General features: G+C 33.7%; 1 protein-coding gene across 3 annotated transcripts in view; it reads right to left on the bottom strand.

Moving 5' to 3' along the window:
• DYNC2H1 (dynein cytoplasmic 2 heavy chain 1) overlaps window positions 1–17,869 on the bottom strand; it is a 151,654-nt gene that overhangs the window by 96,212 nt on the left and 37,573 nt on the right. For 2 of the 3 annotated variants that reach the window (XM_085064253.1, XM_085064238.1), the window contains exons 44-60: window positions 17,100–17,251; window positions 16,415–16,559; window positions 15,101–15,203; window positions 13,687–13,854; window positions 13,445–13,569; window positions 12,022–12,270; window positions 11,098–11,206; window positions 9,987–10,100; window positions 9,020–9,162; window positions 8,279–8,360; window positions 6,879–7,033; window positions 5,733–5,870; window positions 3,285–3,398; window positions 2,728–2,888; window positions 2,444–2,567; window positions 1,703–1,824; window positions 753–839 (exon numbers count right to left, since the gene is read on the bottom strand). In XM_085064253.1, coding sequence (XP_084920379.1) covers window positions 753–839; window positions 1,703–1,824; window positions 2,444–2,567; window positions 2,728–2,888; window positions 3,285–3,398; window positions 5,733–5,870; window positions 6,879–7,033; window positions 8,279–8,360; window positions 9,020–9,162; window positions 9,987–10,100; window positions 11,098–11,206; window positions 12,022–12,270; window positions 13,445–13,569; window positions 13,687–13,854; window positions 15,101–15,203; window positions 16,415–16,559; window positions 17,100–17,251 — 2,291 coding nt within the window. The remainder of the gene's footprint in view (window positions 1–752; window positions 840–1,702; window positions 1,825–2,443; window positions 2,568–2,727; window positions 2,889–3,284; window positions 3,399–5,732; window positions 5,871–6,878; window positions 7,034–8,278; window positions 8,361–9,019; window positions 9,163–9,986; window positions 10,101–11,097; window positions 11,207–12,021; window positions 12,271–13,444; window positions 13,570–13,686; window positions 13,855–15,100; window positions 15,204–16,414; window positions 16,560–17,099; window positions 17,252–17,869) is intronic. The other variant, XM_085064244.1, reaches the window with a different exon arrangement.

The following is a 17,869-nucleotide window of genomic DNA, read 5'->3' on the forward strand; positions in this document are numbered from 1 at the left end:
TTGCATTATAAATATGTAATATATAGTATATAAAGTAATATGTTTAAGTCTAATGTATAGTATATAATTAATCTAAGAAATCACTGTATAGCTGAATTACAAGAATTATCCAATTTTTTTTTCAGACCACAAAACATGGCTTTTAATAATATGTACATATGATAGGCTGTAAATTATCTCCTGTACTATGCACATAATAAAAAAAATCAAACTAAAAACTTGGATTAAACAGAATTTGGAGAAAGTATAAACATTTACCAGATCTATTTTTATGCCAGCGTGAGTCATGTACTTGATGAGAGGCTAAGAAAAAAAGAAATAGCTAACTAGCTAACTTTCAGAAAAGTAGGCCACCCTAAAAGAAACAGAACTGCCTCTCTTCAAGCTGCAATCAGTAGAAGTTTTGTACAGGAATGTTTCCAAATTCCTAAGGAGTCATTGAAGTCCTCTGTTATTTATAAGGTGAAAAACATACTGTTTACCTTTGACATCTACAATGGCTACAATAAAGGCTACCAACACAGTCAGTAGTGAGAAGCAGGTAGCATTTGCTTCATCTGATCAAGGAGATGAACTGTAATCCAATAATATTTATATCCACTGAGAGTACAGACAGCCTAAGTATTGCTAATTCTGACGTAAATATCTTGCAGTACAGTAAGTTACATTTCCTGAGATAAAATTCATTATTCATACTGTAAAATCATCAATGTTTTTTTATTAATATCTTGAAATAAACAAACCCAACTTACTTATCTTTCAGTTCCAATACTTTTTGACCAACAGAGTTCAGAAGATCCTCTAACTTCTTTTTTCTGTCTTCAGTTTTCTTGAGATTACTACAAAAATGTAACATTTACTTTAAGACTGAGGACCCAAAGGACACAGAGTAAATATAAAAGGAGAGTAATTTACATAGAGATAGTTCAGAGGCAGTTCTTTCTTGGTTTTATATTAAAATACATGTTTTCACATGTAAAAGCTTTGAGTACTTCTCATCACATATTTTTAAAAATGGAAACCAAACACCCCATTCTTAAAGATCAGAACAAATTCTTCCAATACAGAATTTCAAGACATGGCAAAACAATCAGTACAGATTCCTCAGGTTATGGACGGTCATAAGACAAAGTCTTATCTTTCTGATCCTAAGGAGAAACTGATAAAGCTTGATACATGACTGAAAAAAGAGGAACTACATATCTCATAAAATAGCATGGGTTTCACTGAAAGAATACCCTTTAAGCATACCTGTGATGCTCATTTCTCCCTGACAGTATTCTGCTGAGACAGGTAACTCATGATTGCACAAAAAACATCCAAAGCTTAGCTTCCAGAAAAAGGAAATTATTGCACACTTACTTTTTCTCTCTCAGTATGTACACTTTATTACCTATGGATGAGGTAACTTTTATTTTTAATAAACTTCAATTCACACAGCATCACAGACTAGTTGGGGTTGGAAAGTGCCTCTGGAGATCACCTAGTCCAACTTTCCTGTTCAAGCAGGATCATGACCAGGCATGTTTTTAATATCTTCATAGGAGGAGACTCCAAAACTTCTCTGGCAGCTTGTTCCAATGCTCTGGAACCCTCAAGAAAAGAAGCCTTTTCTCATACTCAGATTCCTCCTTGGCAGCTTTAGTTTCACCCACCACCATTGGAATTAAAAACATTTATTTTGTAATAGAGTCTAACTTACGCTTCCAAGGCAGCCTTTTCTTTCTCCAAAGGCTGAATTCGTTCTAGGACATGGGAATACTGGATGTTGGCATTCACCCAAGCTGCTAATGGAGCAGCTGCAGCACTGGCTCGTTTAGCATTCTGAAAAATTCAGTCCAAGAAAAGTTGTCACAAGAAAGTCCTTGAAGTATAATGTAAAAGAGATAAATACAGGAAAAGTAACGGTAACAGATTTTCTAGTTACCAACTTAAATATGCTAGTAAGCCAACTCTTCTAGTGAACTAATCTTTTAAATTGTCACTAAGAGATTACGTTGTAGGCCATCAATCTGTGTAAAAAACCACAATGGGAATCTTTACAACTATGAAGCTAAACTGAAATTAACTAGTGTTAAATTAATGCATGATTTATTAGACTCTTACTGTTACAAGGAGGCCAGGGGAGCCAGTTATAATTCCTTGGTCTGAGTTCTAATTTATAGCAGTAACAAAAATCTCTGAGTACTCGACTCTGTAATGACATCTCATCCCCCCTCTTCTCACTCACCAACCAAATTCTCACTGTTGGAGGCAGTATGAGACAGAGTAATCTCTGCTACACCTTTATTTCTTTATATTGACAAATTCTATAAGCAGAATTCATCACTTTTTCTCTAAATTCATCCTAAAAATTATGTTGGCAAACCGAGCAATCCTGTCTTTTCTTTTGGTCTTTTTTTTTGGTCTTGTTTTCATTTTATGTAATGCAATAAGGAATTACCTTTGGATCAAAAGATGCTCTGTTCTTAGAAAGAAGTTCTTCAACACTCTCTCGTATTTCTTTTGGAATATTACGGGCATCAAATGATCCTATGTCCTCCCTTACACTTCTTTTGGCCAAGAAACTGTAAAAATAATTTAAAAAGTAAAGAAGAAACAAATGTTAAAAAGGTTATGTTCATATGAAACCAAAGAGTTCTGAGCACACATTACTCCCGAATACAATAGAAAGTAGTCCATATTGGAAATTAATATTTAATTTTAAATCTTAAATAAAATTCTCACCTCTTCATGCTCACCCATGATGTATCAAAAATCCCCATCAGCCGCAGAACTCCCTCTAGAATGTCTCTGATTATGTCAGGGGGCATCCGTAGTGACCGGATTTCTAACAAAGCCTCTGGCTTTATATTTCCAACAGCTAATTTAGCTTCACTAACCAGTGGCTTAAAACATGAAAACACATTAAAAAGAGAGATGAGGATACAAGAAACTAAACCTTTGCCATTCCAGTTTTCATACAATTTCTTGTTCTTTCTAAAAACTTCATTATTTAAACAACTACCATTGATGTAGATTCACATTTACAAAGCTGGAGATAAAATTTGGGTTGAAAACTCTGTAATTACTATCTGATAGAATATAAATGCCAATACGACAATCTATATTTGGCACATAGAATACTGTTTTCTAATGCACAGAAGTTTAAATACATAAAATAATTTGGAGCAAAATTTAGGAATTGTGGGGATAAATTCTGGAAAACCATTTTGCATAGCAGGACATGAGTAAGTCAGATGAAATCAGACAGCAAAATGTTATTTTTCCTTATCAGTTCTTACTTGAACTTCTTTTAGTTCATCTTCGATCTTTCTTTTTCTTTCTTCTATTTTTGCTGCCTCCTCTGCTATTTGGTGTTTTACTTTTTCCATTTCTGCTTTTTGTTCACTAGCATTCTGTATTAAAAAAAAGAATACCTTTAGTTTGCAAATTTACATAGATTTTATTCTTTTGGGTCTCATTTCTTTTTGTCTTCATTAGAATAATTTGCACAGTACCAATTACAATAAAATATCTGAGTCTATTTGATATTAGGCAAGCAGTCTAGGTAAATAAACTATAAAGAATAAGCATTATTTGCTTTTACTGTGTGTCCTTCCCTTTCTTTACCACAGACCAGATCTGTACCTCTATTTTTGAGGCTCATTATGAATTTTTCCCCTTGCTTCTGATTTTCCATTCCTCATCATGATGTCAGCCTTCCTCTAAAAGCATATGTGTGACAGCCTCTGTAACATTCTTACTATATTTGAAACTACTATTTTCCTGTCATTGTCGTTGTCCTACTCCCATTTCTACTTCAATTTCTTTCAAAACACCATTAAAACTCTCTTTTTCTATCATGACCATAAAAGCAGCAGTTGGGCTGGAACTACAGCTTATTAGCCCAGAATTACTAATCATAGAACAGTTTCTTTATTTGTAATTTGGTACCTTTTGTCTGTAAGGATTACTGTCTTGTGTCCTACATGTGTACTGTAAGTTGTTTGGGTCTACTTTTTTTTTTCCTGGATTTGTACTGTTCCTACCAGTGTCTACTAGCAGACAGTAGCTATTAGCCATCTCCTGGAATCCTAAACACTTCAGTACAGCAATTAACAACAATTAATACCTAGTATATAAAACTACAATAGAAAGGACATTACATGCCTTTTATCCATTGAGGATAAATCTATAAAATGCATAAAATAAAATAATAATATTCTAACCTCAGTTCACCTAAAAGATACAAGACAACAAAGACCAGAGTTTATGTTTTTCCAGTATATAACACATTATCATCACCAGCAATTGTCAAGCTGAGTAGAAGTTGTAGCAGAAGGTAACAGATGCATAAAAGCAGAGAAAATCTTAAAATAATAATAATCCTCTGAGCACTTAACCCAAGCTAGAGATCAGCATGTTATTGAAGATTACATTCAAATCCATAAAACATTAGCTACATAAAGCTAGATTAGACATTTCATGCAAATGAACATGTACTGAATGATCACTCTGAATAAGAAAACCTTAAAATTCAGTTGTAGGTCAAAAGCCTTTCTCTGAAAGGAGATTAAAAGAGTCTGTGTGTATTACAGCTCTCTCTGTTACATAAGCTAGATCATCTGAAGTGACATTAAAATGTTAGAGGGCAACCATACTTTATGCTAACCTAAATAATCAGATTTCCATTGTAATTTTTCTGATGTCAGTGGGGCCATCAAGTTTCATTGCTCTTGGCATATTCTTTGATTTTGTCCTACAGTGTAGTATGTGCGACCCACATGCCTGTAACTCTACTGGACAACAGCAGACACAGGTTTAAAACTGAAATCATCAACACACCAAGCCAATCATCATAATTAAAATTCATTTACAACAGGCAGATAGACCCTAAAAGTACTAAAAACTGCCAACAGGAAGAGACTTACAAAGATAGGAAGTAATGCACCTTTACAGCCCTGTGAAACAAATGGTTTGAAAGACCAGGCATTTACTTTACTATATACAGAGAATGTCTTTGACATCAAGTTTCAGACTGACCAGACTAAACCAGTAGCAAAAAAAACCAAACCCGTGCAGTGATAGCGGACTCATTACAGCTTATCCTACATTTATAATTCCAAGTATCAATGTAGAGACTTATTGTCTAAACAATTCTTTTACTTGACTGAGAAAACACTACTAAAGAAAATTATAGAATTTTGCAAAAAGTCTACCTCTGAGCTGAAGAATAAAAATTCAAAGAGTCATGAACATACAAGTATTATTTAACCTTTTCTGAGGTTAACTTCTGAGAACCAGACCTCATGAAATAGATACTTTCTAGTAGTCCACAAATTTAATTCCTGGTATTTGTTTCTTAAAATAGTGCTACTTGTAATTATTTGGTTGAAAGTTCCTGTCTTTGCTAAATATAAAACCGATCATTTGGATTTGCGAAGTTCTAGGAAAACTTTTAGACAGACCAAAATGCAACAGTGAACGCTGCTCAGGTAAAAAACTTGCACTGATCTTTTCCTACTCAACCAGTTCAAACCCGATTTTAATTACATAATTGTCTGTCCTGTTGCAACTTTATTCAAGCCTCAGGGCTAATGTCTTCCCTTAGGCAAATTCTTATTAAATGCATAAGGTTTTGTAACAGTTGAAAAGAATACAAAACATAGGTAGTTACAGAGACCAAAGGCAGAAAAACATAGTTTTTTTTCTTCTTTTTTTCCCACTTTTGATGTTACTGTATACACCACCTGCATAGATACTGTAATTTCTTGAAGAGCAGCATCAGCTTCATCCTGCTTTGTTTTTAGTAAAATGCTTTGTTCTTCAGCCTTCCTGTTCAGTTCATCTACCAGGGCTTTAGCTTCATTCAGCTTTGAAACACCTGCCTATAAAAGTTTATAGGAAACACATATTTACCAATGAATTTTAAGTGAATTTACATGGAAGTTTGCTACTAGTACGGACAAACTAAGAGTAATGTAGACTGATTTGATTTTCTCCTTTTTTTAATTGATTTTTACATTCCCTTGATATTTTTTAACCTAAAAATGAGATCTGGCACTTCTAGATGTGTCACTCTAAGACCTATTGCTACATCAAGAAGATAAAAAATTTCTCAAAATAATAAACTTTTAATGAAACAACAACTAGTACATAAACTTTTTCCCAATAATTCAACTCCATTTCAGTTAACTGATATTAACTTAATGTAACTATGTCTCCCCTAAAAGCAAATCTATAAAAATGAAACAGAATTAAACAAAATAGATTATCTGATTTTTCCATATTTGTACACTCTCTAAAGAAGATATATATATATAAAATAAAGTCTCAATTATGCTTAAGATTAACTATTTTCTTTATTCACACTTTTTACATTATTTATGGTAATTATATAATAGCAATATTTCAATATATATTTGAAAAAAAATTCCTGGAAGATGTTTTAATTTAGGATACACATCTCTAATTTTCATGTGAATTATTACCTTTATTTAACCAGAGCATTTAACGAGTAAATTAGTGCTTCTCACAAACAAGCCCCAGTTTCCTTTTAAATAAACCAAAAAACAATTTCTATTCTTACAAATGTAAGTCTCATTAAATTGCATAATACAGTGATGGGAAAATATTGGCAGGCAGAATAGAAACAAAGTAGAATATAAGGTAAGGAAGTAATTTTTTTTCTACAAGTGTTTAAAGAAAAAATATGGATTTGTAAGTGTGGTTCTGAACAGCACAAGGGTCACTGAGGAGGTGAAAGAGATGGGAGACAGGTAAAGATAAAAGTTGCCCAAAAGACCATACAGATCTTTCCAAAATATACAGGAGGGAAAGAAGTAGGTGTGAATGGAAAGACACCAAATAGTGTTTTAAGTGTTTTAAATACATACCTGCAAGTGGTTCTGCCTTTTTATTAGCTCTCTTCTTTTACTGTTATTGATGGTACTGTATACATGAAGGAATGTCATATACCTGCTAGGCGTTGCTCCGTATATTTTACATGATTCATGGATTGCCAAAAATGACTTCAGAAAATCAGAATCACCTGTACAGCATCATTTGTTATATAGATAAAATTATACTGAATTTTATCTCACATTAAAATAACTAAGAAAGTGCAACCGAATGTGCTTGCTTTTTCAGATATGAATTAAGGGCACTCAAAATATTACAAAGACTATACTTTTTTAAAATACTCTAAGGGAAACAACATATAAGTACATTTCAAATGCTTGTTCTTCAAAAAGAAATACACTGAAATGACTTGATGTTTGGAAAAGACAGGAAAATTAATTGCAGATTACTGAGGGCTAATCATATAAGAAACTACTTCCACCAAAACTGAATTTTAAAATACTTGGACTTTTTTAGAAATAAAGCCCATGTGTTTTTGTCTTCTCCCTTATCTCTGATGACAGGCAAACAAAAAGGTTTTCTTGACATTTAGTTTGTTGAACAGTTTCCCAAAAGAAGCCCAAAAATACTGTAAAATAAACTGCATTACCCTACAAAAGAAAAAAATTGCTAAAGCATATCTACACATAATGAATGCCTCTAATAAATACTTTGGCCTAGATTAAGTATGATGATCTAGGATAAAGAGGGATGGTAATGTGAACACTAAATACTATGCTTGGCCATTATTCTGATTGGCTGAAATGCCTATTAAAAAGCAATATAAAAAACAAGAAACTCCAAGTGAATAATTTACCATCTTATATTCTCTTGGTTCCATGACCCCTAAGGGCTACTTTAACAGAAAGTGGCTGAAAGTAGTACTCTCCAAGTGAGTGCTGGCACTGATCTCTTAGATTATGTTTGAGACCTTATTTATAACATGATCAAATTTGAAGTCTTGTTATAAAAACAAATAATTCCGAAAAAAGGGCATTACTTACAAGAAAGTAGCTTTTGATGTTATTAAAGTAAAATGAGCGGATCTACGAGAAGAATGATGAAATATACAAACCGAAAAATTCTCAAAATATCAAATTTTCAGGTTGTGAAATAATATCCACATAGAAAGAAGATACAGACTAAAACAAGATAAGCTAAATCAGTTTATGAAATGGAATATAAAGAGTGACTCCTGTGACAAAAGAAACTGCATTTGATCAGCCAGGATGTATGTTCCAGACTAATACTCCCTTGTGCCAAATGCCTGCCACGTCAACAACACCAAAGCCTATGTAAACACATACTCAAAGTATCTATGTTATTATCTATGCTCAACAGAGAATCAAGTTTTTAATAACAAGAATAATAACTAGTAAGTCTACCTAAATATTACCTGAATGTTTTTTCTTAACTTCCTTATGTGTTTTTCCAGTCTTTTCTTGTTCATCTGAATTATTCAGAAGCATTTCAGGTATCTAAAAAAACCACATAATTTTTTGCATGAAAATTTCAAATAATGATAATTTGAGTTAAAAATTTTAAAAAACCCCACAAATCAATCTAGCTTCTCTTTTATAAAGACTGAAAATGATAGACTTACTCAGAATAAGGAACCTACAGAATATTTATAGAATCAGAACAATAAATTCTGCCTTTCCATGTCATTGATAACTTCTTATTCTCTCAAGACTCCACCTGACACGGGGGAAGCTTCTGGCAGCCTCTCAGAGAAGTCACCCCTGCAGGCCCCTCCCCACCCCGCAAAACCTTGCCACACAAATCCAGTACAATTGGCTTTAGTATTTTGCTTGTAGCCTGTTTGTATTTTGTTCTTAAATGCTGTGTTTGATCAGAGTCATAACAGTCAGCATGTTGTTCAAGCCAGGCCACAGAGAGGACAAAACCTAATGTTACTGGTAAAATAACACCACTAATAATACTTAACTGTCCCGCAGAATTGTCTGTACAATTTGTACTCTCTCATTTGTACACTCTTTGTAAGAGTGTACAAATGGATTCAATAAGTACAGCGATAATTATTGCTTTACAACTTTAAATATCTTGACCTTATTCACCAGAGCTCACTTATATTTACAGATACTAATTTAAAGAAGTCACAATTAATGCAAATTACCTTTTTCATACTGTCTTCTGACCAGGCTTCCATCCACAAAACTTGACATTTCTTATAAAGTGCTGGATTACTTTCACAGTTTATTGTGAAATTTAAATTGGTAGAATCCATGATCAAGACAATATGCAGATTTTGTTGGATCCCTAAGAAAATGCAACATATTAAATTTTTAGTACATAACAATCTGACTACATGATGGTAGATTTATTGGAAATACAACATATTTTACTTCTTTACAAATACTTATCACAAGGTAATTTCTGGAAAAAAAGAGCCTGTAACATCCAATCACACTAGGATAGGAATCTTTATAAATAGAACCTTATTTAGTATCATGAATTCTCGTTATATATACTACAGTGTATTTTTTAATTCTGAAGAGCTGACAGTTTTTAAATAGATACCACTAATTCTCATTCCAGTTCAAGTAACCAATAAAACCAATTAGGAGCAGTTCCATGGCCTGGTACTATGACTATATTCTTTCAGTCATATTCTTTGATTTATTTGTAAACTATTCGACCTTCTTGTTGGACCAAGGAACAAACACAAATAATTAAGAAACCTATCTCTAAACTTCCTCATGAATAGTCAGAATTCAAAGTGATTTCTCAGTATAATTGACAAATAGATGAAATCAGTGTTACTAGATATATATATATATAAGCTATACAAACCAGAAAATAAAGGGAACAAAAGCTTTCTTCCTTCTAATTACTTTCAACACCAGATTTCATAATATTTGTTGAAAATTCATGAATACAAAATATCAGATAGAAAAATAAATTTTAAGGTGAGGATTCTGCACCCTCAAATATCACAAATATCATTATCCCTGTCTCGTATTTAATAACTAACTAAAAATTAAATCTGCACACAGAAGGACTATATTAGAAACTATCTGTCCATTATTATAACACATTTTAAACTTTGTAATAAATTATAAGTCATAATTCTGCTGACATACGGTATGTGAAATAATTGAAAATTGGTCCTGTAAATCCATCTTGCGAAGCTTGATCCTTCAGAGGTGATAGCAATGGTTCTAATTCTTCTGTTTTATATAGCCCAGGAACTTCTCCTGTTTCAAGAATGAATTCAAGTCAGATAAAATACACTATAATTCTTCAAATTTCTTTGAAGGCTTCCTTTGAATCCTCTGTATAAACAATTCTAATATGGTAGTATCCGCCTCTACGCTCTCATGAGTATCATCCCATGTACTTAATCATTCTTTTCATGATATCACAAAAACAGAAAACCAAATTATAGTGATTCTACTTAACAGTCTACTTAGTGCATATTGCTGAAATGTGTTTGAAAAAAGCTCATTCAAATCTCCCCAAAGGCAGTGACCCAATACTACATACAAAACAAATCAAACCAGACTTTGTCATACACCAGGATACAGAAACATGAAAGTGAGTAGTCATTCAGCTCCTCAGATGTAAACATTTAACACTGGATGATAAAAACCTGATACTGTAAGTAGATTTGGGATTGCACCGGAGAGGCAGGAAAGCCTGGTGCTCTTATCAATCACCTCTTAAACTACTGCAGCTCCAAAAAAACCATGGAGCCAGTTATATACTCAGTCGTTCAATGATCCTCTCTCTGATCCAGGAACAAAGCTTGACAAAAACATAAAGTCACTCTGGTTATTGTTACTTATCACCTCATTACTTCCAGAAAAGTGAGCTTGGCTGGTGCCCATTTAAGTAAGGACCCATTCCATACAATCTAGTAAAGCACTGGAAACCCCTCAATTTTGAATTTTATTCTAAAAGAGAAGGTATAGAATAGAATGCACTCTCATTTTGCTGTTACACTGTTACAAAGAAGTTCTTTGGAATGGGTTAGAGGAACTGAAAGCACCTGTACTACAGGGTAGGTTACAAGATAGCTAAGTGAATTATGAGTCAGATGCTGATGTACAAACACTCTAGCTAAAACAGCACAGAAAGCTAACTAAACCTTCTGATAGAGACATAAAGTTAGAAAACATCATCTAACTCTGCTTTGTTGAGCTAACTCTGTGTGGTAGAAGTAGCACCATAATTTCTTTGGACTTGACTCACCTGAGGACAGTAAACTGTTGACCATCTCCAGGAATGTGGGATGAACAAACTGATAGTCTTCGAGCAGCAATACCACCTGCTGTGCTTCAATGCCTGCAAGCTCCATCACCTAGAAGCAGGAAAAACATTTAAATCTCAGCATATGGAATATATGTATTGTTCATAAGAGGATGATAATTATACAATATCCTGAGCTGGAAGGGACTGACAAGGATCATAATCTTTCCTTCACTACGTATTACATAGCTATTTTCTCCACAGCATCTACTCTAACATGTATTTACAAAAGATTTCTAGGTGGTACAGTTATATGAGATATCAAATATAAAGAATATTCTACCTAGATATACACCTTAGTAATGAAAAAATAACTAAAAGAGACTCTTTCATAGAGTATATTTATATATACGGTTCAATGATAGAACTGTATCACCCTTTTGTGTGGGCACAGTTCTAGAATTTTCTTTAGCATTGCTGAAGGTAATGAGAAACTCTTGATTCAAGGTTTGCATCTGGTTTTAAATAATATGTACACTTCCATCAATGACTAGAATTTTATTTGATTCAACTACTATTAACTGGCAGATCATAGCAGAGACAGAAAATAAAAGTATATACCAATATAGAAATATATTCATGAAAAAGTATTTCAAATACTCACATAAACTTCATTTTACAAGTTCTATTACACTCAAAAAGAGCTCTGGTATTCCAAGAAGTGGAGTTTCAGTTAGTTACTATAAAGAGCAGTATATGCATATAGACATTGAAATCTACTTGTTTCATTTACTTGTTGCTATTTTGCTTCTCTTAAAATATCTCTTCACACAATACTTTCATGTCCTTCAAAATTCCTGTATTCTTTTTTTTTTTCTTTAATATACACCTACAACATTACAAAATGGAAGAAACTGAGCAACTTACATGTTTAAGATCGCTTTTGAACTGCTTCAGCTCATAACCTCTGGAAATTTTGGGAGTAATCAGAACAGCTCCATGCATATGACTAACTAAAGAGGTAACTGTCCGACGACCTACACCACTCCGTCCTGCCAAAAGAAGTGATCCTCCAGGGAAACTTAGCACCCTGTCCACTTTGGACATGTAACTGAGGACTTCATGGAACAGTAAAATATCGATCTCTTTTTTGTCCCGTCCATAATGAATGATACCCTATTTTAAAAAAGAGAGAAAAAAGAATCGGATCACTAATAATAAATAAAAGCAGTGAGATATTAAAACATCCAACATTTAAACATCTAGGGAAGAAGGGCTTAAAAACTTAAGAGACTACATTGGTATTCATTTTGAACAAATTATTCTTGTGACAGAATTTAGCTACCTTGTATACCCTTTATGAGTAATGAATATATCAATAATGAACATATCACACTACACCCAGCACCAGAACATCCTGGAAGTCTTTGATATATTGAAATCGGAATCTACCATTGAACTAATTAAAATTGAATAATGGACCAGAACAAAATCAGATCTGTGCCTCTGACTATAGATTCATTAATTAATAACTTAGAACAGTGTTTTAAACACCTAATTGCTGCATAATTGCAGGTTATGGAAGTTCCTAGTAAAACACACAGGAAAACGGATACTAAGATGAAATTCTGACCGTGTTATACTTAATGAAACCTCATTTTTGAAGCCCAATGTAAATGTGCAATCAGAAAAAAAAAACCAACACCAACAAACTGCCTGCTTACAGAGGTTATTGCATTTCATCTTTTCCCATACGGTCTATTGGTCACAATTTGGAAATTAAGGAGAGGGAATGGATTCTCATCTGCAAGAGCACTCCATCAAACACTATGACTAATGGTGACAATCTCAAAGCTCTCATCCTAAAAATCAGATAGCCTAGAAGAGTTAAATTGTTTGCATTCCTCATCAAGCTCACTCTTTGTACTTTCCTGCTTAAAAGCACGCCAAATCTCCAAAAAGTCCATTTGCATTTCTTAAAAAAAAAATTATGTTACCAAATTACAAATTCAAAAAGTAATCATTTAATAAAACACTTAGATACTTGAACCATACACAAATATAGACTGATCCTAAATGTTTCTCGAAATGTTAGTTCATCAAACTGTTGTACATCAGCAGCAAATGCAACTGATGCCTTTTCATTAAAGTAACCTTGCTACGTGATACTTCCTACTGCCTGCCACATAGCATGACAAAACTTCCCTCACTTCACCAAATGCAAAAGATGATTCTTTGACAAGAAGCAGACCCTGCCATAAACCTGGTGCTTGCATGTTACTTCCTGCAAAAAGTGTCTAGAATCATTGCTGTGAACCCTTGCTATGTATGTTCTTTAATCATGTCTCACTTTTTGAATAACATCTTTCAGGTCTGTTGAGTTTAGTCTGCCAAGTGTCCTCCCATGCGGTGGTAGTGCCTGTCCTGGTGTGATGAATGTATCTTGAGAAGCTCCCCAAGTTACATAAAAGGTATCTGTGAAAATAAAGGAAACATTTGAAACTTTAGGTGTTCAACTCATATGCTATCTCACTTGATTAGGCAGTTCCTGAACAAATATTTCAAGTTTGTGCTATGCTTCAAAGGGCTTACCTGCCATATTGTCCAGAACATCTGAGCCCCAATCACCTTGAAATACTTTGATTAAAATGTTGTCAAATACATGAAGTTCTTTCTTGCCAACAATTCTGTCACGGAACAAGCGATGTGCTTCATAAGCAAGAACTTCCAATACAAAGTCTGCAGTTTGTACCAATGAACCTACAAAATTTAAGGAGAGAATTAATTTTATATGTTTTTAATAAATGTTCAAATTTCCATTTCAAAATATTAAATTGAAAATTAGCAAGAGAAATTACATACCAGCAGGAGAGCATCAGTAAGGAAGAAATAAGAGAAAAAGTAAACATTATGAAGTGCTTTTTAATAATATCTTTACAGATCATTTACAAGGTAAAATTATATATATTCTATTCAAACAGGTTCTCTCTATTAAAACAAGTGTCAGCTTCTAACAAAAATGAATGAGGTGTTGCACACAAAGTTAAAATTAAAAGTCAAAATTCCAAGCAATGAAATCAAGAACATCCAGAAGACATTTTTAAATGGGAAGACAAAGACCAATAGCAAACACTAAAATAAGAATAAATACCCAAATCAGTCTATATTAGAAAATGCCACTATAGACTCCAAATCTTAAATATTCTTCACAAAAGTAAAAAGGAAGATAAGTAAATGACAAGCCATGCTGTTCATTACTGGAAAAGCACATGCATATGTCGACATTAGATACAACTAAGAAGTCCTTAAATGGGCTGAGATTACTCATTCATTGACAGTCAGTGCAGCTTTTCTGACACCATTCAAGCTGTATTTACCATCTCATGACCCCAGAAAATAAGTGGAATGGGAGCACAACATTCTTATCGCTTTTATCCTCTTTAAGCAGCCCTCTATGCAACCTTTTAATCAATCCAAGAGCTAAAACATAATGAGTAATAGCTCGCGATCTAGTAATGATACCAATTTCAGGGACAAAAACAAGACTAGAAAGCAGCCTGTGCAGTATGTGTACAAACCAGGGTTACACCACCAGGTATAGAAGGACAAGCATGAGAGGCAAGGCTCTGGTAATTCAGAAAACAACACATATGCTCAAAAAAAAAAAACCCCAACCCAAACCACAGAAAACCACAAAACAAAATAGTAGGGAGTACGGGGCACAGTTCAAGTTCCCATAGCAGAGGATGGAGTCCCAACCCACTAACTTCCCTTAAACCATAAATAGCACCCACACATATTTTAAAATATCACTGGACTTTTTAAAACTTGTTTACTCTTATGTTATGGAATGAACTCTCAGGCATTTTTTCCCTCTGTTGAGTTATAGACAGTTCAGAGTTTAGAAAGATCAACTAGTTACATGTGGAGTCAACGGTAAGACTGACACCAATAATCATCTAGGCCATTCTAGAACTGCTTTATTAATGAAAACCAAGTGACTTACCACCTTCTAAATTGTATCTGAATAAACCAAGAACCCACTGAGTAAGAATACATGGTGTAAAAAGGTAATGACTGTGATCATCAACCGTGAACTTTGCTCGTACCTAAAAATGGGAGTTAAGGAAAGGAAAGAAGTGATATTGTAAAATGTAAAGCATTTTTTCTAAGGTACCAGATAAACTGGTTTTGTAGTTGGTTGTACATTTAGATATTTTATAAATGCACTCCTTGTTTAAATCTTGTTTTCTGACTACAAAATATTTTCTCAAAACATTTTTTCTGTACCATTTTTGATGGAAACATCTTCACATCTCACCTATGACTGATACCACAGTATAAGCAGACAAAATACATAATTTTTAAAATAGTATCAAATATGAAATGCAAAGGAAATACTGAAACGTAATAAAAACCTACCTAAATTATTAAGATTTTCTCACTAAAACCTACCTAAATAAGTAATGCTTTCTCACTACAAAATACTTCATATTTACTCTTCTCCCAGAGAGGATATTTGAATTTACAACTACATCTTTATTTCAAAGAATAAGTGCTTTCATCAGTTAGATGATCGCAGTATAGTGAGATTTAAACTAAGTTTTCTTAGAATAAATTGATAATGTCATATGAAACTCCTGCTAATGGGTGCATGCCAGCCAGTGACTAAACCCACATTCCAGTCATAAAAATCAGTTTTGTATCATGGTTCTGCCTGGATGGGGACATTCATACATTCTACAGCAAGCACCCACATCCCCATACTACCTACCCCAGTAAGGCTATATACTGATTAAGAAAAGCAAGAATTTAAGTGTTTTGCTCGATAGAAGTCCACAAAATTTCACGAGGCTAAAATGAATTTGTGTGTCTAAACACATATTTTTAACAGTGTACAATTTTAATATGTAGTCTTTGATGGTTGTAAAGGACTCCACCCTCCTATCTCCTCCGCTAATCATAACAGCATCCATAACAAGGCTGAGCACACAACAATCGTTGCACTGTCTCCTCATCCATTAAGTAGGAAAACACTATTATGCATATTTTATAAAATAAGAACTGAAAGTACACAAGTGTTAAGATGCATGTCAAAATCCTAAAATAAATCTCTGGGAGAGCAAGAGCACTTACTGCCTACTCAGCTTGCTCCTAATATTTAGGATTCTCTGCAAATAAGAAGCTCCAAAATTGATATCAACATTATTAAAAAGATATAAACTCGGATTTTAATGCTGATAAACTTTTTTACTCACTTGTTAATATCAGAAGCCTTTTTGAATTCTCCACCTTGAAGAAAGGAAAAGGGTTTCCATACCTGTTCATATACTTGAACCATAGATCCTGCTAGCTGATGTATTTTTGGTAAAGAACCCCAAACAGGGTGATTCTTTAGGTTTTTCTGTAGTACAGGTTCCAAGTAGGCACTATAAATAGTTTGCAGTTGTTCTCTTTCTGGATAGCTAAAAAGTGAAAAAAACTAATAATTATGGACTTTTTAAATTTAATTAAAACTGAGTTAAACTTATATACACAATTACTGAGAAATTTCAATGAATAGCATTTCATCCAGCAGCTAAATAAAATTATCATTTTATTGAATAGGCCACTCTCAGAAATTTTCTAAATACATCCATTTGTTAAATACATCCCTATTGATATGTGCTAACTTAAAACCAAACAAATAAACTTCAATTCCTCTAAATTTTTAACCAAACATCGTCTTAACATAAAGTTGCAGAAAGCATTTTACTGAACACAAAATTATCCAACAAGCAACATATTTCAGAGGCTTCACTATCAACAAGCAGCTACAGATTCCTCTAAGCTGGCCTCTGGTGCCAGAAGGCACCAAACAGCACCAAATTTGACAATCCCAAACTGTCAGAAAACATGAAAGATGACAACAGCCACATCTTTGTCAGGACTTAATTGACAAGGGGTCCTTATAAAGAGAGGCTGAATCTGAGTTCTGAGAGTTAGACTAATTTACATATACTTACTCAATTGCACAGAGACGAACAATAGAAGTAAATCTCGAGGTAAGTTTGTGTCTTCCTAATGTTCCTCCAGCTGACATGGAAGCCACAATTTGGATGTTTTCTAAACCAACCCATTCCAGATTCTCGTCATAAAATCCTTGATATGTAAGAACCTTTAATAATTAAATAAATATTTCATTAAAAGAAAGTCAACAGGGTATCTTAAGGAAAAAAATACAATAAAATAGTAAGAAGTATACCATTATTTCTGCTTTCTTAATTGTCTGAGGTGTCTTACTCCTCACAATTTTGTGTCAGCTGCAGACTTGCAGGACTGCATAGTCCAGATTATTAATGAAGATGTCAAACAGATACTGGCTTCCAAGTAGACTCTGTACGATTGATGATCATCGTCCAGGCTTGGCTCTTAAGCCAGCTTTCAACCCACCTCACTATCTGCTTATTCAGCCTGCATCAACAGCTTTTCTTGTGAGGATCTTTTGGGAGTCAGCATCAATGGTCTTAGGGAAGTCGAGGTAGACTATATTCCTCGCCTCATCAAGCATGACTTGGCCCTGGTGAGTCCATGTTGACTTAATCCTGGCGATTTTCTTCTCATTCATATGTCTACTGCATTGTAACTCACTGAGATGGGCACTGTCTTTATTTATAAATATCAGCCAAATAAAAATGGTATCTTATTTCTGGCTGACACCTATGTAGTCTATTAAAGCACAAACAAGACCAATGCCAACAAAGATGCAGGATTTCAACTCTGAGATTAATTGATG

The sequence above is a fragment of the Lichenostomus cassidix genome, chromosome 1, assembly GCF_008360975.1.
Source record: "Lichenostomus cassidix isolate B80296 chromosome 1, HeHo_3.0, whole genome shotgun sequence".
Taxonomy (NCBI): domain Eukaryota; kingdom Metazoa; phylum Chordata; class Aves; order Passeriformes; family Meliphagidae; genus Lichenostomus; species Lichenostomus cassidix.